We start from the raw sequence: 23,036 nt of genomic DNA on the forward strand, positions 1-23,036 counted from the left end.
TGGTATGAATTCACTAACAATCAAGGAAATAAAGACAAACACATACATTTAATATAAAACAAATGGATTATTTTCCTTCTCAAGGTCCTTTCTCCCTTGGGGATTCAATTCTATACTTCATAACTTCATATCTTCAGAATTCTTTCATTGTATTCTTCCCTGAATACTGAGTTAAGTTTTAATTAGAGAACTTCTGCAATCACTGGAAACAGATCCACAAATCAATTTATATCATACATGTTCAGTTAAAGGAAAATAAAAATACAAAAACATCTGTATGTCTCACCTCCCATCAAACCTGTGCTTCAGGAAATCAAAGAGGGCTTTCTGCATCATGTCTGTTACCTTTGCAGAGGTGAGAAAAAAAGAATGAGGCAAACACACGCAGAGACAGAGACAGAGAGAGAGAAGTCAAAGGTGAGAGAGGTGGAAGGGAAGGGCACTTTGAGCAAAGACCTTACACAGCCTGTTGTCTCCAAAGGATAGGTTACAGTGGAAGGTATTTTCATGCTTAACCACTTCCAGTTACTCAAATTTCCCCCATGGCTGTCCTCTAGGGTGTTGAGGAATGAACCAGCAGTGTTCACTAGACCCAAGGCTGACCCCCTTCCCTTCTTAGGTGACAGAACTGCAGCCAAGAGACCACAATGGGCTGCCTTTGCTGCCTGTTCTTGTCTCCCCTGAGTGGCACTTGCTTCCAGCGTGGAGCAGAGCAACTCCGGCCAGCCCTGGACTCCGCCACCCCACTGCTGGTAGAAATTTTCCATTTCTACAGATCACTCTCCTACTCTTCCTCTGATGTTCTCCACTGAGAGGGAAAAAGGAAGGGGAGAAGAGGGAGGGAGACAGGCAGGGGGAAGGAGAAGGGAATTGGATTCTTAGATCTGCCTTAAAGAGATTCATTAATTCATTCCATCAGTGAGTATTAAGAAACTACTATGGGCCAGATATTGTCCTAGCTCAGTGGGAATGGTACCCTGGAGGTTGCCCACCTTCAGATTTTAATGTTCCACCCCACCCATTCTTATCTATGCTAGCAGAGTCAGAATGGCAACATCTGAAATGTAGGGCATCTAAGTCCTTACTCTTTTTTTTTTAACGTGGTGATGTTTAATCTCTAAACAAGTTCATTAATACTTTCAGTGGAGGTTTTTTCCTTCTGTGTCCTTAAAATAAATAAGCAGAGAAATATTTTGTGGGATAGACCATCATCTTGAACACCCAGCAAGGTGAGATTTGTTGGTGCTTTGGGGGTTTAGGTTTGCTAGCACGTGTTCTCTTTGTGATGTTTATACTCCGTTATTTCTTTGTTTTTTATTTTTATTTTTTTAAGTAAGCTCTATGCCCAACATGGGGCTTGAACTCATGACCTTGAGATCAAGAGTTGCATGCTCTACCACTGAGCCAGCCAGGTCCCCCATAATTGGTTATTTCTAACAGTAATGGGAATGGTTGAGATAGATAATTTCCTTCACTTTGAATTTAATGCAGGGCAAACAGCTGACCAGAACTTTCCATTATAGATGTTTTAAGGGATATATTTCTAAACAAAAAGATACATATAAAGTGAGAAGTGTGCCAGAGAAGGAAGCAAGAGCGAAGGGTCACAAAAGCCCCACACTGCTCCACACGTCTTCACAGGAGGGGAGCTGCCTCCTTCAGTACCATTATGTGAGCAGACCCTGGAGGGCCAAGCGCCCAACAGCTGTCTCCTAGTGTCTTGGTCAACAACTGAAGCATAACAGACTGGTATTTGTACCTCATAACCCTTCAGTGACGGCCCCACCAACACCACCGGACGCATGGATGGCACAACATCGTAAGGAGGAATGTGCTCCGTCTGAAAAAGATGATTTGACAGGTGTGACAAGGTAAGGCTCAGCACACCTCCTCAACAGCCACAGCATTCATAATTCTCAGGTCAAACGAGAAATGGTTACCACAGGTCCCCACCAAGGAGGCTCATCCCTTATTCTATAGCCATTTGGGTCACTGAAATGGAGCAATGCAGGCATGTATGGATAGAAACCTTAGCAGTAGATTTAAAAAGAAACACAACTTACCACTTTTTGCTTCTGTTTTGCTAAAAGACAACAATGAGAGCCATATCAAAATACGTAATCTCTGTAAATGATAGTACATGATTTTAAAAGATGGAAGAATGTACCAATTTGTCCCTATAATTCTCATCATCTCACAATTACCCACTCTGCAGAGCATAACTCTATTATATCATTCTGGACAAGACAATTTTGAAGAAAAATGAGAAAAATGAGACAATTTCCTTCTTGTGCAAATGACCTCATCCTGATTTCATGTTGGGTGTGGAGGGTGGACTTCAAAACAACACCGGAAGTTCTGGGCCAGCCATGGGCCATAGGATGTTCCCTGCTGGACACAGCACACAATGTAGCTGAGAACAACGTGGACAAATAAAATTTCATAAAAAGGAACTAAGAATAACAATTTGGGTAAAAATGATCCTCATTTCAATCACTAGTTATTTTTGGATTTGTCATTTTGATGAACCATGAGAAAATTTTGCAGTCCTTTATATGTTTGTAAATTTTCTGCCCACTTTCTAGGATATTGACACATTTTTCCTACTATGTTGTTGTTAATTTCAAATAAATTTATAACCGGTTATTCCTGTTCTTTCTTGTTTGTAATAGTGCAAAACTGCAATGACCTAAATGTCCAAAAATGGGGATGAGCCAAAACATTTTGATATCTGATTCAACTAGTTTTGTGGTCATCCAAGAAGGTCCAGTCCATTTGGGGACAACCAGAGACCTAGTTCAGTTCAGAGACTGGGAGATCAGAAAGGATCCACACCAAGAACCCAGTACTCAGAACTACTCCAGAGCCAATCACGTGTACCGCAGTTATGGTAGGCCAGGATGGACCTTGAACTTGTCCTTCTGAGTTGGTGATACCAGATGCCCTAATGCAGCATCAATTCTGGGCCAGCATCAATTTGACTACAGGAGTCAGGGAATGTGGTAGAAAAATAATTCTACCTGCTTGAATACCTCCCTAATTACCAAATATGTAGCAACTCCTGACTGGGTCACCACTGTCCCTTCATTTCCATTAATTCCAGGGCTCGGTTATCTGCTGTCCAAATAGAAATGAGGTCGTCCGGGCCCATTCTCTGCTTCAAACCTCCCAATCTCTAAAACCCAGGCTGTACCATCCTAAAGTTCCCCGTGGAGACTGGAACAGAGCATTTTCTTGAGAGTCTACAACTTTTTTTTTTCCTTTTTAATTGGCCTTCACCATCTTAATGCCTGGTAGGTTCTTGGGTGGAATAATGAACTTCCTTCAGATTAAATTGCACAATGGATAGTTACTGGCTCTGGGGGGTAAATAAGATTTTTCAAAATTATATTATAATTATCTGAATTTTTAGTATCATAAGTACCCTTTAAATAGAACCAAATTACTATAGAAAGCAAATGAGCAATGAAATATTAAGTAGAAGACTCTTTTAAATCAAGACTCAAAATCATTTCCAAATTGGTAAAAAATACTTTCTCTATGTTCAAATACTATGATAGAAAAGTGTTCCATTAAAAAGAGTTAAGCTAAAACCCTCACCTGTTGATGTGGGTGTTGCTCGAAATGTCCCTGATACCATTTCTCCAAGACTTGAAGAAGAGTTTCCACTGGATTTCCTAGGATATAGAAAAGGAACTTAGGACTCATTCCCCAGATTCCTTACAAATAGAACTTGAGAGTACAAAGCTTTCTTTGGCCTAAATCCTACTAAATAATTCAAAGCACATCAAATCCTGCTTTGGAGAAGAACTTCGAGAATCTGTCCAAATGTTTTCTTTGACCTATTTCTCAGAGAAGGTGGGGAACTAACTGGGACCCAGAAACACTTTGCAAAAATATCTTAGTTTTTCAGTGCAGAAATTGGGCAGAAAAATCCAGAGTAGAACTACTCTTGTGAACCACGGCTTAAATAATACTGGTCACCAGTTGGCTGCACAAGTTGAATATCAAACATAGCTCAAACAAGCTTAAGAGCCAGAAGAAGCATTTCTTTTTAAAAAGTGAGTATATGGGAGTCAGAATTAAGAAAAGATGGCAATAATATAATAATATTATTTGTGACCTAGAATGGAAGAGTGTTCCATTGGTCTCCTCGTGTGGTTTTGGAAGCTTCCCAGGAACCCAAAGAGGCCCTTGGGAGCCTACCTTCCTACTTCCCCAGTGTTCTTCCCTCTCAGTGCTTGAGAGTATGGTCCCTAGGTCAGAACAATCTCATTTCTTATCCTGGTTTTGTCATTTACTAGTTGCAAGACCTTGGCATATCAAATTTCATGTCTTTGAGCCTTAGTTTTCCTATCTATAGAAGTTATACCTCATAGGGTTGGTGTAAAGAAAAAAGAAGAACACGTCTGTGAGCTCTTGGTTTTACTCTTAGTTCAAGAGTACATAATAACATTATTGTTTTTAAATATTTTATTCATTTATTTTAGACAAGAGAGAGCAGGAGCAGGGGTAGGGACAGAGGGAGAGAGAGAATCTCAAGCAGGCTCCCAACGCTGGCCTTGATCTCATGACCCCAAAATCATCACCTGACCCAAAATCAAGAGTCAGACACTTAACTGACTGAGCCACCCAGGCTCCCCAGTATATAATAACATTATAAAATAATAATAATAATAATAATAATAAAATAGCAACTTTGGAAATGGTAATAAATAGTAATAATACATTTATTATTTCATTCAACAAATATTTTTTGAGTATCCATTATTCTAAAATCCAGGAATACAAGAGTGGGGGAAAAGACAAAATCCCTTCCTTACAGAGAAAGATTTTAGTAAGAGATATCACTATCAAATAGATGAACAGGTAAATACATAGTATTTCTAAGAATAATAAGTGCAAAGGAGAAAATTAAATCAGGAGAAAGATAGGAAGTAAAGGAAGGGAAATGGGTACAATTTTAAAGATGGTGTCTGGAAAGGTGATATTTAACAAAGATCTGAAGCAGATGAAGGAGTGAGCTGGTGGAAATATGAAGAAAAAGGTCCCAGCAAGAAGAAATTAAGAAGTGCAAAGGTCCTGGGGTAGGAAGGTGTGTTCCTGATTTGTTTAAGGAGCAGCAATAGAGATTAACAGTCAAGAGGAGGAAATAAGAGGAATTAATAATTAATAATATTGTAGGCATGTTATATACTAAAAAAGATTGGTAATTAAAAGTTAGGCTGGGGCACCTGAATGGATCAGTCAGTTAAGTGTCTCTTGATCTCAGCTCAGGTCTTGATCTCAGGGTTATGAGTTTAAGCCCCACATTGGGCTCCATGCTGAGTGTGGAGCCCACTTTAAAAAAATTAAAAAATAAAGAATTAAAATAAAAAAGGAGTGGGGCTAACTGTACTTTTGGGATGTGTTATCACTATTTCAGAAGTTCCCTTTAAGACAAAGGCAAAAGTGTCCCTAAAGAACAGCAGAATTTCTGAAGCAGAAAAGGATCCAATAGAAAAAGGAAGTTGAGAGTCAAGAGACACAACTGCTTCTATGTTAGACCTTTCAAAAAATGGTAACACATGTCAAATTCATGCCTCAGCGTAGGTTCACAATATACACAGGCTCGGTATGATTCTGATTTCTCTTTTCTCAGGTTTTGCATGTATCCCTGGGACTTACGAACACCAGCACTCTGAGATTTTTGTGGCTGTTTCATTAGTTCACTAGAGGTTGATTCACCCAAAGTTAGATGGTGTCTCCATCCCTTTACCAAGAGATGACATATGCTCTGAGTGGAGAAAGGGGTTTCTGGTCCTGGGACAATAGCATGGGTACCATTGTATTCCCTGCCCACTTGAGGGGGGTGGTCTCTGTGAGAGTTAACCAGGAAGGGCCCTGATGCCAGGTCAGGCCAGGTTCCCACCTGCACTGACAAAGGCCCCATGTGACTCTCGTGGAGGAGAGCTTCGTTTCCAAGGAAGATTTGTTGAGGCCACAGAAAAGTCTTCACTGTGGAATTAATGTTGATGCCCACGATTTGAGGCTCGAGCATTTCAGAGTGAAATCTCTGAAACCCCTCTGTGTCAATTTCAGAAACACCTCATACCCAGGAAAGTACCTTTCCTCAGAAAGCATACATTTTTAAGCTAATAAGCAAACTTGAAAATATCATCTTATTCTTCTACCCACCTCCCCAAAATAAGTGCATAGAAACGAAGGAGCCTTACCCTCCGTGAAAACGTCCCCTTTTTTGTTCTTGCTGAATCCGTATGTTCTCCAGTCTAAGAGGACTAGGGATGAAGCCAATCTCACAGCCCTCTTTCACCAGCCTTCCTATCCACCAATCATTGTTATATTTCTGGAATGCAGATATAAAACTGCTATCAGTAGTAATTCACTTATCTTCACATCCCATTGATTAATTTCTGAGGACCAGAAGAGCCACTGTTTATAATATACTATATTGCATATAAACACAATTTATATTATGTCATACTATGTTATATATGTCTAAGTGTCCATAGACTAAAGCCAAAGTCTGCAAACTTTTCACCTAAAGGCCCAGATAGTAAATATTTTAGGTTTTGCAGGCCTCATGGTCTCTGTTGCAGCTTCTTAAGTCTACTATTGTCACATGCACAAGGCCGTAGATAATTCGTAAGCAAGTAAGCGTGCTGTGTTTCAGCTAACATTTTCTTTATCAAAAAGACTTCGGGCTGGAATCAGCCTGCACGCAACAGTTTGCCAATCCCTGAACTAAAGTTGGGTCCTAACCTTTGGATTCCTTTAGTCCTTATGAAGAAGCCCCAACCAATTCTTAAGAAATAGATTTTGGAGGGATATCTATGCATCAGTGTAATTGGAACCCTGGAGAACAAGACAGACAAATCTGAGATGAAATACATTCAACTGTCCGTTACTGTCAAAAGCTTTCAGGTAAAGATTCTGGGATATTGTCTGTAATCTACTCTCATTAGAGAACTGTAATCTTCTAAACATAGGTTTACATATTCAGATCCATCTCATTACCTGATAAAAAAGAAGTCTACTCTTACAAAGGCTAAACATATTGTATATATGTGGAGTTTTTGAAATAATCTCCAAATGGCCTGAAGTCCAATAGGAACACCAGGATTTCCATTTACATGGAAAGTTCCATGACACGTAAAATCAGAAAATTAACCCACACAAAGGCTTCCAACAGTATGAGGTAAGGCTCTGTGAACACGATCCTATTTAGTGGGTGAGCAAAGTTGTATTTGTAATTACGGATTTGCCAAAGCCTAGATCAGAAGGCATATTTAATCCAAGCCACCTGCCTCAAGGGAAGGTTTCAGGTAGGTGATTTTTAGAAAGCAGGTATCAGTCCTATTGTTCCTATCCTCCAGAGATAGTGCCAAAAACTTTGTCTTCATCAGTGTTGTGTTGGGCAAGGCTCCCTCTCTGTTTGATCCCAAAAGTATCTGGTTTATTTTTCAAAATGAAAAACTATATGTAATACACTTTGCTTAGCTCAGAGAAAAGTGAAATTTATGACGATGACACATTGTGAAGGAGAAATGGATGGTTTCATTAACTCACTGCAGCATAGCCGTGAGTAATTTGCAACATCAACCTCATACTCAAAAGCAAAATGGGATGGCTTAGGGATCTGGCCTTTATATGCACACAGCTCCTGCACGAGGCATGCATGGTACATAGTGTGAGATGGCATTTCAGGAATGTGGGTTGAGGGGGACACCTGGGCAGCTCAGTGGGTTTAGCATCTGCCTTCAGCTCAGGTCCTGATCCCAGGGTCCTGGGATGGAGTCCTCCCTGCTCAGCGGGGAGCCTGCTTCTCCCTCTCCCACAGGCTGCCACTCCCCTTGCTTCCCCTGCTTGTTCTCTCTCTCTCTGACAAATAAATAAATCAATTCTTAAAAAAAGAAAAGAAAAGTAAAGAAAGAAATGTGAGTTGACCTAATATAAAATCTTGCACAATCAAAGTCTTGATTCTTCCTATCTTTCCATTCTGTATTTCAGGATAACAAGCTTGAAATAATAGGCCTGTTTATTCTGGAATCAACAAAAGGCAAGGAGGCCCTTTTAGAATCTTTGGTGCACAGGTCTGGAATGTAAATCTTTGAGTGGTGGGGACAAAGCAGGCTATGAGTCAGAGTGTCGTAGGGTTTAAGTTACTTCCTGAACCATAAGTTAGCCTGCGGGAACACTCATTTATTAAACGGTACCCAAGCGACCTCAAAGGGCTTCTAGAAATGGTTCATGGCAACTTGCCAATCTGTTTTAGCTTCCTCGTAGGAAGCAGCTAAAGTTCAGTGAGTATCTGGCTCCACGTAAATGAAAAAGTTCTCTGAGCCACCGGAAATTGCCACATAGATTCAAGAGCTCCACACTCATGTCATTTGGTGAATGTGATAAGCAGAGCTGACGTTTTTCTCTGCGTTTAAGCTTCTCATTACTGAGAAAGTGCTTGAAGCTGTGCATTAGAGATAGTCTGGATGACAGATGAGATGAGAGGCGACAAGACTACAGAAGTGCGTTCCTCTAGCGACGCTCCAGAAGCGTGAGCGAGGGGTTCTGGGACGGTCACCTCAGTGTTGCTCCATTTCTTCTCATTCCATTTCCCTAACATGATTAGCACTTTCTCCAAGTGCTAAGTGCTAAGAGAACACTCTCAGATATGTTCTTAGCAGATATTTCAAGATCTGAAAACAAGTGACTCTAACCTATGCCGGATTACCAGCTCAATTCCGTACATCAAACTGCTGGTCTTGAAGAGAAAGTCACTGAGCAAGGAATGTATAAATCAAAAAGCAACCAAGAGGACAAGTTGGGAATATTGATAGAATGGAAGAAAGCAATAATATACAGCAAGGCTGGAATGTGGGTGTGAGGGGGTGTGCATAAAATATGTGAGAGCTTCTCTTACCTTTTAAAGTTCTGCTTCTCCTTGGAAACAATGGGTGTTACCGACTAATGAATAGGGTTTGGTCATTTTTGATGGAAACGGTGAGATAATCCACTTAACTGTTCAGATGGTGGGACACATGTTTCAGGCTCCATGTCCTTGCCCACCAGGCAAATGTGGATATCCTCACCTCATGCACTTTTAGAACGTGGAAATCATCAAGTCAGTGCTACCCCAGCTTCCTGTTAGCAAGGCTCTGAACCGTGGGTGTCTGCACCCATCCTCTCTCTGCACATTACGATGAGTAAGTGGTCCCCTTCCAATAAAAAAATCTCACCCCCCCCAACTTGGGAGTCTGGATCCCACCCTTTTTGCCTACTCAAAAACTATATTCCTTTGCCTATCTTTCCTTTCCCATCAACCTCTCCCTCTCTCCGTCTGTTAGTATCAGCTTGTGTAGGTGCTCCATGAGCTCCTGTCTTAAAAGAAAACCTTTGACTTCATATCCTCCTCAGTCTACTACCTGGTCAGTGTCAACCTCCTTGAAAGCATACTCTATGCTTGCTAAACATTCCTAACTCCCTTTCTCTCCTCATCCCCCTTCACTTGGCTTCCAGACAATTGTCCCAATGACTTCCGTGCTGTTGACCACCGTGTTGCCAACCCAATGTCCATTTCTCACTGCTTATCTTAGGGGACATGTCACAGCATTTGCCACAGCTGACTGCTTCCTCCTTTGGGACACACTCCTCATTTGATGCCCACGCATCGCTCTGTCCTGGTTTTCCTCCTATATCTCAGATTTCTCCTGTTCCCTCTCCTTATTTGTTGAGTCACTTCATGTAGCCCACCTCTGCAGGATGGAATCCCTTCAGGTTTGATGTCAGGGTGCCTTCTCTTCTCCCTCTCCTCCCTCTTTAGGTGACATCGATCATTATCACAGCTTTAAATGCCACATATAAACTGATGACCTAAATTGACATCTTTGGCCCAACCCTTTCCTCAAAGTTCCAGATTCTTATATCTAACTTCTACCTGATATGTCCTTTGAGATGTCCCCTTCCATCTGTCCTTTTCCCACCTTAGTCTTCTCCATCTCCATTGCTCAGTTCACAAACCTTGATTTCCCTGGTCATGTGTGATTTCTCCCTCACTCTTAGTTTCTTGACCTGGTCTACCACCACTGCCCTTCACTAAAGCGTGCAATAGGTCTCAAATTTGTCTACTTCTTTCCATCTTGCTGCTGCCATGCTGGCTCAATTCCATCAGAATGGTTCTAATGGTCTCCCTGATTCCATACTTATCCCACCCCAATCCATGGTCTCTAAAACAATCAGAGTAGCCTTTAAAAAAATAATAAATTCATCCCACTCCTTTGCTTTTTAAAGTCTTCAATGGCTTCTTATTATACTCAGAATAAAATCTAAAGTCTCATCGTCACTTTAAGGTCCTCTTTGACCTGTGTCCTCCTTACTTCTATGACTGTGTCCTGCTACTAGGTCCCCGACTCACCGCATTATAGCCATATGGCCTTCTTCTAGTTAACTGATTATGCCAAGCTTTTCTCCTATCGCAGGGCCTTTGCACGTGGTGTTTCCTTTCCCTTGAAGACCTCCTGTTGCTCTTTTTTTTTTTTTAAAGATTTTATTTATTTATTTGACAGACAGCGATCACAAGTAGGCAGAGAGGCAGGCAGAGAGAGGAGGAAGCAGGCTCCCCGCTGAGCAGAGAGCCTGATGCGGGGCTCGATCCCAGGACCCTAAGATCATGACCTGAGCCAAAAGCATAGGCTTTAACCCACTGAGCCACCCAGGCGCCCCCTCTTGCTCTTTTTAAGGTTGGCTCCTCTTCATCTTTCAGGTGTCTACTTAAAGGTCACCTTGTTCAAAAGGCCTTGTTTGATCACCCCGTATTTAAAAGTATATATAACATCTTCATCCCAAGGTTTTAAGTTTTTTAGCTTCTGCTTCATTTTTCCCCCAAAGCATTCACAATTTGGAATTATTTTTATTTGTTCGTGATCTGTCTCCCCACAAGAATTTCAGTCCATGAGGGGAGAGAATCTGTCTGCTTTGTTTATGGCTATCAGACAACATCTGCCACGGCCTGGCACAAACTTGAACACAAGTGGTCAAGAGCGGTATCTTGAAGGAGTACTTGAACAAAGGAACACAGAACTTCACCCAGCTCACATGGGCACAATGCAAAGACAGACATCTGTAGACATCCCGATGTTTGACCTACTTGCTATCAAGTGGCTAAAGTGTTAAAACTATGTATATGTCTCGGCATCACTAATGCCAATGCAGCTCGCAGGGCTTCAAAGACAATGACTTGCAAAACTGCTGTATATTTACCACTTACACCTCATTTTAGACTGGGGATAAGTGCAGGTATTTCAGAGAGGTGCAGTGATTGCTTTTACTGACCACACTGCTTCAGATTTCACTTTACTGTCCCATTCTATTTTTTTGAGGGGCCTGGGGGCATGCCTACCTGCCAGTGTATGCCTCCAGCCCCATCGGGAACTTCTGTGCAGAACAAAGCAGGCAAGACTGTACTCCTGACTTGGCCCCATTCTTGTGCCCATCCTCCAGATACCATCCTTCCCCTCTACCGCAGCCCTTCACTCAATCAGCGATCCTTCCAATAGAGTTCACTAGGTTCAACATGTCAGCACGGATAACATGCTGAAATCTCTCCTATCTTAAAAAATAAAAAAGCAAATAAAAATTTAAAAGCACTTCCTCGATTCTATACTACCTTTTTCCAGCTATAATGCATTCTCATTTTCAACTCAAAGCTTTTAGGAAGAGCAAATTGCAATTCCTCTCCTCTAGCCTCCAGATTATGTGGGTAAAGGCCTAGTAAGTGTCTTCACGGGGTTTTCACAGCACCCCAGACAGAGTGTACCTGAAAGCCAATTCACAACCACATCCACCTTGCAACAAAGCTTCTCCCCTCTCTGCCTTCTTCATCTACCCATCCTCTCATCCCCAGAGCGCCTCCCTGATTTCTTTATTTTGAAAACTGACACAACCCTCTACCCTTTCTAGTGAGCTATAAAACTGGACTTTCTCCATCCTTCCTTTCTCTCTATTTCACTTTCCCCAATATCACCCGCAGCATATGAAATCTCCCAATCTTGCCTGCCTGCCTCTTCACTCTCCCTCCAAGCTGCTCCCTCTCTCTAGCCTCTCTGCTGCAATCTCAGGCCAGCCTCTGCAACACTCTCCTGACCATCAGAGTCACTATGCTAAGACACAATCCTCGTGGCACCTGGCCATTATTTAAAATTCCTCTCCAGCCCACTGCCTGGTAATAAAGTCCAGACTTCTTGTCAGGGTCAAAGAGGTCCTTTCTTATCAGGCCCCTGCCTCGGTGACCTGGCTCATCCCATGTACTACTCCCTACTTCCCGCCCTCGAGCCACGTTGCACTGGTCCTGGCTGTCCCTTCCATCAGATCCATCTCCACACCCACCCAGCCTGAACTCCCTCAGGTTTCACCATTTCGGTAGAGCTCCTGCCCACCCCCCCATCTTCCTTTGGCCAGCCAGGTGGCCCTTCCTGCTTTTTCTTCAGGTTCCCATGATACCTATTCAATTTTACTACTACAGAACTTGTCATCCAGGGCAGAAACTAGGCACCTGCAAGTGTTTTTCACCAGACTCAGAGCTCCCTGGCAGTGGGGAATGTGTGCCTTCATCTCTGATCTCTCGATGCCAAGCACAATGTCTGAGATGAAGTAGGATTTCAATTTAGGTTGACTAAATGAAAGTTTCTGTGTCATCATTCCACCTTTCAAGTTGCAAGGCCTCAAGTCCTCTCTGTACCTCTCGATCCCTTAAGCTTTCTGTTTCCCAAAGTCCTCTGCCCTCTTTCTAGCTTTAACACTTTAATTACTAATTATACTCTCAAGCGTTGGTTCCAAGGTCAAGGTCCACAGGATTACAGCAGAGATGTTTATAATTACAATATCCCTTGTAAATGGTCCCTCATGGGTAGATGCCATGGGTAGATGCCATGCCGCCAAATTCACGTTTCCCTAAGTGGGATCCATAGACCTGTGGTTCTGCAGTCGTGCAAGGTGATGAGAAGGTGACCAGGGGACCAGAGATCTCTCCCAAATCCAACCTATGATAACGGTGATCCAACGTTTTCAATGAGTGATCATGCAAGCAATGATCTCAGTTCTCTAAATCTCAGTGAGAACGCATGGATTTGGAAAGCCTGGCTAATTAAATAAGCTAACACACTGACAGCTCCTCAGGGCTCCTCTCGGTTCAGTCTGGCTCAGAGCTGATCTCGGCTCTCGGCTCATGGCAGGTTAAGGGACGCAGAGAGTCCTACATTTACCTCTTTAATGTGGAGGAAGTCCTTGGCGTCGAAGGAGATGGCTGTGCTCGGAACGGGCACATCCTCGTCCAAGGCGCCACAGTAGCTCACGTTCGTCTTCACGGCAAACGCTACAGGCTTGGACTGGGGGCAGACACACGGCATAAGGACAGCGGAAGGAGACAGAGTGGGATTTTTCATATTGGAAAATACAATTAGATAATTGATAGTACCAGGCAGGAAGGGAAACCACTTTCCAAAGAGGTGTTTCAAATGGGTTTCACAGTTCCTGGCTACGTAGAGAAATCTGCAGCAATGGTTCTAAAATGATTCAACCCAATCAGCCCAAACATTTCCCCCTCCTGGGCTGCTTTCGAACATCCCAAAACAAGAAACCTGCTCTAAAGTGCTGGGGAGGGATGGAAAGACAGGCGGGGGCTGTCTGCTTTGTCCTCTACTCCTGAAACTTATGTTTGTTATTTTAAATGGTAACAGACACCCCTTGGGATATAGGAAATGTGTGCTAGGTCTTAAATTACAAGGTGTTGGCAGGAGCAAAATAAATATTTTTTTAAGATAGCCTCAGATCTGAAATCCTGTGGAATCCTACTCAAAATGAATACCTTGTCCTGCCAGGAAAAATAAAGGTCAGTTAGGCGCAGACCAGAAGAGGAAGCACCATCTTCTCCCTGGGTAACAAAAGCTCATTCCGAAAATCTTTTTAGGCAAATTCCTCCCCAGCAAAGCGCTCTTGGGTGGGTGCGTCCTTGCAGAGGCTAAGCAAACCAGCAGCCTAACAGTACTGTGGCTGCCATCTGAGTGACCACAAAGACCACAAAACACTCTGAAAGAAAACTAAAAAAAAAAAAAAAAAAAAAAAAAAAAAAATAGCTGAAGTGAGAACACAAGGTTCCTGCAATCCTGGATTGTTTTGTTAGTGGCTCATTTATTCATTCTGAGAACATGACTGGGGAGCAAGAGTTGAAGCAAGACCCTGGTTAGAGTCCTGGCCATGTCCCTTCACAAGCCCCACACCCCCTCCAGCCCACCGAGCACAGATAGCACGTGTCACAGCAAATGAAGATGCCTCGTTACTGGCATCATTCCCCTCTTACTGCTCGTACAATGAGTTTACTGTAAAAACAGAAAAAGGAAGGAATTCATATCACTTGAGCTTCAGTTTTTCTTCTAAAAGTTAGAAAGACTGGATCATTATGCCTTAGGAGTCTGTCCTGGAGGGCAAGGAACAGAGGCTGGCCACAACCCGTCTTAGATTTTACATGGAACTTCATTTGGCAAAAGGAGTCTATGCTAAAACAAACGAACGAACAAACAAACAAACAAAAACAGTTTGAAAGGCATAGAACAGGAGACCTCTTAGTGACTCTTCCAGTTCTAAGATTTAAAAATATAGTTTGCTCTTTATTGCCTCCTGTGGGTACAGAAATTCCAGGGCGGGGGGAGGGGGCTCACCGTGGTGAAATATCTAAAGTTCTATTTTTGGCAACACCTTTGTTGGCTCATGTTTGCTGAAATACTAATAGTTGTTCAAAGTACTAATACTAATACTAATAGTTGTTATTAGTACTAATACTAATAGTTGTTCAAAGCTCCAAACTTCATGCTGAATTTGAGGTAGGAGACCGAAACCAAAAGGGGAGCTGTACAGAGACCCCACGGAACAACAGTCTAGCACGTGCAGCCAGAAATGAAGGCTGATGGCCCAGAGAATGAGCGGTCAGGAACAGGTAGAGCAACCAGTGCCCGACGGGGCTCTCTGCCAGCACTGGGAGGGGCAAGCTTAAAATCAGCCACCACTGTGAAGTCGGAAGATGCCCAATAATTCGCCACCAAACCGAACGCAAAGGGTGAGGGGTCAGGGTCTCAGGAAATGGCCCCCCAGGGAATGTTACTAACCTCTCTCAGGGGGTGAATGGGTCAGGGAACCTTACAATCTGGTGCCTTATCAGGATGATCATAAAATGATTGTTCCAGAGAAATCTGCGGCAGGGGAAGAGCAGCTCATGCCTGCTGAGCAACAGGCAGCTTTGGAATCAAAGAGGGGCCAGAAAATCACCTTTGCTCTCTCCAGCTGGATCGCGGCTTGTTGTTCTCTCTCCTGCCGAATCGCTTCCCGATCCTCTTCCAAAGAGACATCGGAGTCAGACGGCCTGCTCGTGTAGGAATCCGCGGAACCCTGGAAAGGAAAACCCAGAGTGGTTTCAGTGTGGCGATGGGGAGCTCCTGCGAGCATCCCATCCATACCAGCGTCCTGGAGTGAGTTCTCATTTGCGTGGGGTTTGGTGCACGCACTCTGCGCCTTTGCTGCAGACATACGTTCGGACGGCAGAATATGATTAATCAACTTAGTAATTCCGAAGGTAGCAATGCTGTAAAGGAAAATATTTGGACTAGATTAAGTGCTAGGAAGTGAACTGTCATGAAAATTATGTGATATTCAGTTCCAATGCTTCTTGTTTTATGCTATCTTTATATTAAGCCCCTATTCATTTGTGAACTGGAAGTCTCATTCCATTCTCCCCTTTATATATACGTCTAAAGGAAAAGAGATTCAGCCTATGATAAGAGCTAAACTCTACCCATATTTTGGCCTACAGAAGACAGAATTATCTAAGATTTCAACACAGCAAAGTAGAATCCTTCATTAGTAAATGAGTTTCTAGTTCTAGTATCTAGTATCTTTCACTATTAAAACTCCAGTCCTTGGCATGCCTGGCGCTCAGTCAGCTAAGTGTCCAACTTTAGATTTTGGATAATGTCATGATCTCAGGGTTGTGAGATCGAGCCCCGTGTTGGGCTCTACATGGGGTTGGACTTAAGATTCTCTGTCTCCATCTTCTCTGCCCCTTGTCCCCTCTCTCTCCCTCTCAAAGCAAAACAAAATAAAACTTTAGTCATTGTCCCACAATAGCCACACCTGGTCACTATGGCCACCAAGCCATGAACCTTAAAGATGAAAACAAGGATGTTCTCAATGGAAGCACACACCTAGAAGACCTATTTAAACAACACTGAAATCCAGCCTCACAGATGTGGCCAAGGTACTGGGGGTTTCCAGCATCACTCGGTATTCATGGCATAAGAAGAGATGAAAACTATAGCACCTAGTTAAAAAGTTAAAAAAGGGGGCATCTTGGTGGCTCAGAGGGTTGAGCCTCTGCCTTTGGCTGGGGTCATGATCTTGGGATCCTGGGATCGAGACCCATATCAGGCTCTCTGTTTGGTGGGGAGTTTGCTTCCCCCCTGCCTCTGCCTGCCTCTCTGCCTTGTGATCTCTCTCTCTGTCAAATAAATAAATAAAATCTTAAAAAAAAAAAAAGTTTAAAAAAGTCTTTAAGTCTGCCCTCTGGTTGCTAAAGGAACATTGACCTTATGATATCCCTAAGCTGGCATTACAAGTTGGTATTTGCATAGATGATGACATTTACACAGCAGTGTTACTGATAGAACTGGTGTATTTGGTATGTTTCATACATCACACACAGATTTTGAAAAGCACAGACCTATCCATACAGTTGAGAGCCTACTATCCACTGCAGAAAAGAACTCTAAGAATGGTTGACTGCCGAAATGGATCCTTTGAAAGTTTTCCTAAACTTAGAAATGTTAGGGTTAGCATAGATTTTCCTGGTGGCCTAGGACAGTAACTCCTGGTGAGAGGTTTTATCAGAACACCCAACAGAACCCTGGTTCTTAATTCTTCCTCTGCAACTTACTTTAGAAAACTATGCAAGTTACTTCGGCCACTCCAGACTCAGTCTCTTCATATGCACAATGGGGACACTGCTTACTTCAAAGAATTAAATGGAATAAGACATAATGAACAGCTAATTGACTTAGTCCTCACTATTGTACCAGTACAGAGCTAGCTGTTTGGCACACCTCTCGTCTCTCTGAATCCTGGGAACAGTGTAGAAGCTTCCATTCAAACTTGGGCAGTCTAACCCTAGAACTAGCAGCTTGAAACCCTACACCGAGCTGCACTTGATATTAAAATATTTACTCCAGGATGTGGCACATGGTAAGCACATAATAAGTGGCCATTCACATCCCTGTTTCCTAGTCCTGACAGCTTTACATTGATTAAAAAAAAAAAAAGACTCTAATCATTTGTTCAACTCAAATATATACACAACAGCCCATCTCGAAAAATACCCATTTTTCTCATTGTATTTGTTGCCAAGAAAACACTATGTTTTTTTCCCAGCTTTATTGAGATATAATTGACCTATATAACACAGTGTATGTTTGAGGCGTACAATTTGTTGATTTTACGCACTTATACACTGCAAAATAATTACACTGTAAGTGTGATAACTGCAATGTGCCCAAATCCATGCACTTAAGTGGCACTTCTGGAAGTGCCCTTTATAGAGGAAATGGGTTTGTTAAACAAACGATAACCAAATTCCTATGTGCAACAGTACTGGGGAAAAATCTGGACCTACAAAATGGATGAGTGCAGGGTGACTATCTATAGATCCCTCATTGCTGAAAGAAAAAGCGACTTCGAAGTCCTAAAAGCGACTTCGAAGTCCTTTCAATGAGTTTTCTTAGAACACAGTTTTTATCCAAATGTAGGTATTCCTGCAAACAAACCAGAGTAAGAGGGAAAGAAAACAATGTTTCTAAAATATATATGAGAATAGTTTTGAGTTTGTTCTAGGCGATGCTTTGCTGCCGTGTGATAAGTGCTGTAGATCATTTCAAGATACTCGTCTGGCTGCGTGAAGAGGTCTGGACCGAACTTGACTGTGCCGCATGAAGTCAAGAAGGAGGCACTTGCTGTGTTTTGCAAACATGTGGTGGGAGGCTGAGGACTGCAGTTCAGAATCAGGCAGGCTGTCTGCGGGAGCAGTGAGGCAAACGACTAAAGACGACAGTCTACTGTTGACCCGAAGAGATGGCTCCTTCCCAACACTACCTTCACGGCTTTTCATCCTGGCATTCCATTATCTCTCAGCACACGAGAAGTAACTCAAAGGATTCCTGCAAGTGAACTTGATTTTGAAATGTGAACAAGATTCTGTGAACATTTCAAAATTACTTAATAAGTTCTACTACTGCCAAAATGTAAAAGCAGAAGCTTCTGTTTACTTTCCTGTTTTAAGAATATGGGTAGAAGGAAAGATAGAGCACTAGGATGTTTGTTTTCATAATCCCAGGGTTACATCATTTTGGCACTTACTCTGGTGTTTCTTCTTCTTTCTTTTTTTCAATGCCATCTACATTTCTTTGAATATGGAAATCACTGTCTTTCAGGGTTCTGGGGAAACACAAGTGTACCATCAGGAGCCCCAGTTTGGCTCATGGACATGTTCTGCTGGCTTGGCAAAGAAATGGTTTCTTGTTTGTATTTATTTGTTTTGTTTTGTTTCAACTGGGTTGAAGAGAGTATAGACATATCCCAGCAGAAAGAAGGAAAAGAAAACAAAAAGGACCTGGGATACATACAAAGAGCTCAGAGAAGAGAACAACAGAGTCACAGAGCAGCAAGAGGAGACTGCCTGGGCCAGACCGGACAAAGGATCTGGAAGGGAAGGGGCTATATAGCAGGCTTGGTAAAACTGAGGGCTGGATGGGGGCTGCCAGAGAGCTGGTTACACATTTATGATCAGGCACAGGGAACTGGCAAGAAACGAACAATGCAGGATGCCAAGAGGATATAAGTGAACATGCAAAGTTTACTAGCTCTGGCAAAAGCTGGAAAATGCAGCCCCACCAGCTTTCCCTTTTCTGGAATTCTACATCATAAATGGGCGATGAGTGAGCTAGCCAGCTTATCAGGTGAGCCAAACCTGCAAGAGACATGACAGAGGCTAGCTGCAAAAGTTCCTAAGCAGACACCATGACAAGTCACATCTTGGTCTCCAATGAACCAACTACATCAGGAGAGAAGTGGAAGCATCTGCTGCAAGTCTCTTCATGTTAAATATAATAATTTATGTACATATGTGCATATACAGATGTGTATGTGTATGCATGGATGTCATTTCTTTTTTAAAGATTTCACTTATTTATTTGAGAGAGATAGAGTAAGAGAGAGCATGAGGGCTGGGTAAGGGGAAATGGGAGAAGCAGGCTCCCTGCTAAGCAGGGAGCTGGATGTAGGGCTTGATCACCGGACTCTGGGATTATGACCTGAGCCCAAGGCAGAAGCTTAATGACTGAGCCACCCAGGCATCCCTCAGGGATATCATTTTAAAAACCAAAACATAGTGCATCCCAGTGAACATCAAAAGAAAGAGGGACGCCTGGATGGCTCAGTTGGTTAGGTGACCAACCCTTGCTTTCAGCTCAGGTCATGATCAGGGGGTCCTGAGATGGAGCCCTGCATTGGGCTCTGTGCTCAACAAGGAGTCTGCTTGAGGATTCTCTCCCTCCCCATTGCTCCTCTCCCGTCACTCATGCTCTGTCAAAATAAATAAATAAATCCTAAAAAAAAAAAAAAGAAAGAAACATGAATCTTTCCATTAATATAAGGCTCAGACCCATTTTCCACCTTTCTTCAATATTGAAAACAGATTCATGCCTTTCATGAATCTTGAGTACAAAATACAAAACATTGATGGAAACACTAGAAAATCAGTTTACTATTGTCCTGGAAGAAGGAAAGTGATGCTGAGCCAAACAAAATGGAGGGGCTTCTTCTCATTCCCAGAGAGGGGCCATGACACAGGGGAGAGAGCAGCCACGGGCTGGGGGGCCACACAGTGCTGCTTTTGACACTCTGGCCAGTTTTTCCAGGCTGTGGATCTTGGAAAAGTATTTTAACTTCCTGAGTCTCCATTTCATCCGCTGAGAGATGAGGATAGTAATATTCACCTTGTCGAGTTTCCCAGTGTTTGGTTTGAGATGGAACATCACTCCTTTTACCACCATTAGGGAAATTCAGAGAATGCCAGCAACTAATCTTTGACTCACTAAAATTCTGGCAGCTTGTCAGCATTAAATTTTTGGCTGTCTCAGGGTTTTAGGATTTACATCTTGTTGTTTTTCATTGTTTTTTTTTTTTTTTAAACAGCATTACCGAGGCATAATTTATATACCATTAAATTCACACATTTTACCTGTACAATTTAATGATTTTTAACAACTTACAGAACACAATTTATACTACAATCTAATATTAGAGTATTTCTACCACCTCCAAAGAGACCTATGCCAACCCCAGTCCCTGTCTAATCCCACTGCACAACCTGCCCATCCACTTTCTGAACTTGTCCTTTTGAAACTGGAATATACTTTCTCTTTTCATGAGGAATTTTGGTATATGTATTCTATTATTTGTATTTTATTATTGTGTTTTGTGAGTATTTTAGTATTATGAAAGTAGAATATGGAGAAGAGAGAGTTCACAAATGTTTTATTTTATTTATTTTACTTTATTTTTAAGATTTTATTTATTTATTAGAGAGAGCAAGAGGAAGAGCACAAGCCGGGGAGAGAGGCAGAGGGAAAGGGAGAAGCAGACTCCCCACTGAGCAGAGAGCCAGACACAGGGCCCGATCCCAGACTCTGGGATCACGGCTCGAGTTGCAGGCAGATAACTGACTGGACCACCCAGGTGCCCCCGAGTGTTTGATTTTAAAATGCATTAATAGCAGAACAGAACTTGGTCTTGCTGGAACTTCTGGGCTTCCGGCTCAGACAGCCTTGGGCCTCTCACTTGCTAGCTCAGCTGTCCATTCACTGAACACTAACCTCGGGTCAGGACCTGCAGAGACTACTGCGTGAGAGGAAAATGCTGAACCATCTAAGAGCCTTTCCTCATTCTAAAAATGGGAATGAAACCCTTCAGGGTTATTCAGGAGAATTATTAGACACCATAGTACAACATAGTGTACAAGCATAATAATGGCATATACTAAACCACTGCCATCCAAGAGATGGCTCTTCTCTTTATGGGTGAAATTCAATATGGTAGCCACGAGTCACAGGTGGTTATGGAGCACAGGTAGTTATGAGACTAGTGAGATGGAAGAACTGAATTTTTCATCTAATGTTCAAAAGCTTAACATTTTATTTTACTTCAAATATTTTACATTTAAATGCCCACACATAACTAGTGGCTACCATAGTGAACTGTGCAGGAGCAGACATTCCAAATGTCAGTTTCACTTCCAGATCAGACAAGTCAATGTCCAACTTGGTGTAAATGTAGTATTTTATTTTATTTTATTTTTTTAAAGATTTTATTTTATTTTATTTTAAGTTATAAATAAAATACACAGTGAGACAGGGAACACAAGCGGGAGAGTGTGAGACGGAGAAGCAGGCCTTCCTCGGGGCAGGGAGCCTGCTGCGGGGCTTGATCCCAGGACCCTGGGATCATGACCTGAGCCGAAGGCGGATGCTTAACGAATGAGCCACCCAGGCGCCCTAAATTTGGTATTAATAGTTGCACTAAGTGGACTAAGTGATGAGGGAATATCCAGAGAAACATATCACTCCCAATAGATTTGGGCTTCTCTCCACCAAGGTTGCAATGACTTAAACAACACACTTTTCCACGCTGCAGAAGGAACAAACCCTTTCTTGATTATTGTCCCAGATTTCCCAGGGTAGATGGGGGAACAGCCCACTCACGAGGCTGCCGTAAGCAAAAGGGCTCGTAGGCAATCTTTATGTTTAAAGTCCAGCCCCACTTCCTTACAGATAATTTCTTCTCCTTCACCCCCTTCGCCGGAGCTTTTTGTTAGGGCACCCAGGCTGCAGGGTCCAGGCTGGTCTCCAAGGCAATGCCTGGTGCAGACGCTTAGTTTTGTTGAAAGAAAGACACTCCTGCTCCCATCAAAATCTATCTCTTCTTTATTCCATGATTTTAAGTTCTAGGATGGTTGGTTAACTGACCAAGGTTTGTGCTTACTGCGTGTAATGTTAAATGTTAGCAATCCCAGCCCCGTAACATGAGTGTGTTGTTTGTTTGTTCTAAGAATTGCGGTTTTTATTGCCTTAATCCAGAGTCCTGAATAGTGTGTGGATTCCCAGCACCTCAGCCAAACAAGGAAATTAGGAAACTATACCTTAGAAATGACAATTTAACTCTGCTTTAAGGTACCTCGTGACATTTCTTGTAATTAGGAGGCTCGGTGAAAGAATGAGGTGAGGCAGCTCTGTGGTCCCCTTCTACTGGACCGAAGACGAAGGTCAACCCTAACCATTAATGTAACCTTCATTTGGGGTCTTCAAAGAGCAGTCAAGGGCAGCAAAGCAGTATGCTCAGAAAAGGCCATTAAGGGAAAGGGAAGAGAATCAATGCTTGTTCGACCCTTTTATGTCAAGACAGGGAAACCGAAGGGACTCTTTGCCTTTTTTTTTTTCCTTCACTGCTTTTCCAGGGCCTGCACCCCCATCGCGCTCGACGCTTGTCTTGTAATGCAAATGACATGCTTCCTTCGGGTAAGGGACAAACAGATATTGCTATCTTTGGAGCCTACCAGTACAATAGATAACATCTAAGCAGTGACCAGGCAGGATCATCATAAACATTCTCCAAGACCACTGACTCTGTACACCTCGACGCCCCGACCCATGGCTTCAGGGAATGAGTGACTTACAAAGGACACCTGGACTCTGATCTTGTTCTGGCCAGCTCCTGGATGCTTAAGAGGACACACGCACCAGTGTGCTGATAAAAACCCAGACCCCAGACAAAGATGAGACTAATGCTTCTCTCCTTTCCAAGCCTCCCGGGATCCTCTGTCTGTATTTCTCTCTCTATGTTTGTATCTTCAACAAACTCTACCTTCATTTCCTCCTGGCTCACCGTTTGATTTCCAT

At 42.7% G+C, this 23,036-nt stretch overlaps 1 protein-coding gene across 4 annotated transcripts in view; it reads right to left on the bottom strand.

The window, feature by feature from the left end:
• Positions 1–23,036, bottom strand: part of CACNB4 (calcium voltage-gated channel auxiliary subunit beta 4) — a 238,695-nt gene that overhangs the window by 32,638 nt on the left and 183,021 nt on the right. For all 4 annotated transcript variants that reach the window (XM_032857798.1, XM_032857799.1, XM_032857800.1 and 1 more), the window contains 7 exons: positions 15,310–15,429; positions 13,254–13,376; positions 6,216–6,346; positions 3,601–3,677; positions 2,064–2,083; positions 1,760–1,840; positions 287–345 (listed from right to left, as the gene is read on the bottom strand). In XM_032857798.1, the coding sequence (XP_032713689.1) occupies positions 287–345; positions 1,760–1,840; positions 2,064–2,083; positions 3,601–3,677; positions 6,216–6,346; positions 13,254–13,376; positions 15,310–15,429 (611 nt within the window). The remainder of the gene's footprint in view (positions 1–286; positions 346–1,759; positions 1,841–2,063; positions 2,084–3,600; positions 3,678–6,215; positions 6,347–13,253; positions 13,377–15,309; positions 15,430–23,036) is intronic.

This window comes from Lontra canadensis, unplaced genomic scaffold, assembly GCF_010015895.1.
Source record: "Lontra canadensis isolate GAN:19392208 unplaced genomic scaffold, GSC_riverotter_1.0 scaffold13, whole genome shotgun sequence".
NCBI lineage: Eukaryota > Metazoa > Chordata > Mammalia > Carnivora > Mustelidae > Lontra > Lontra canadensis.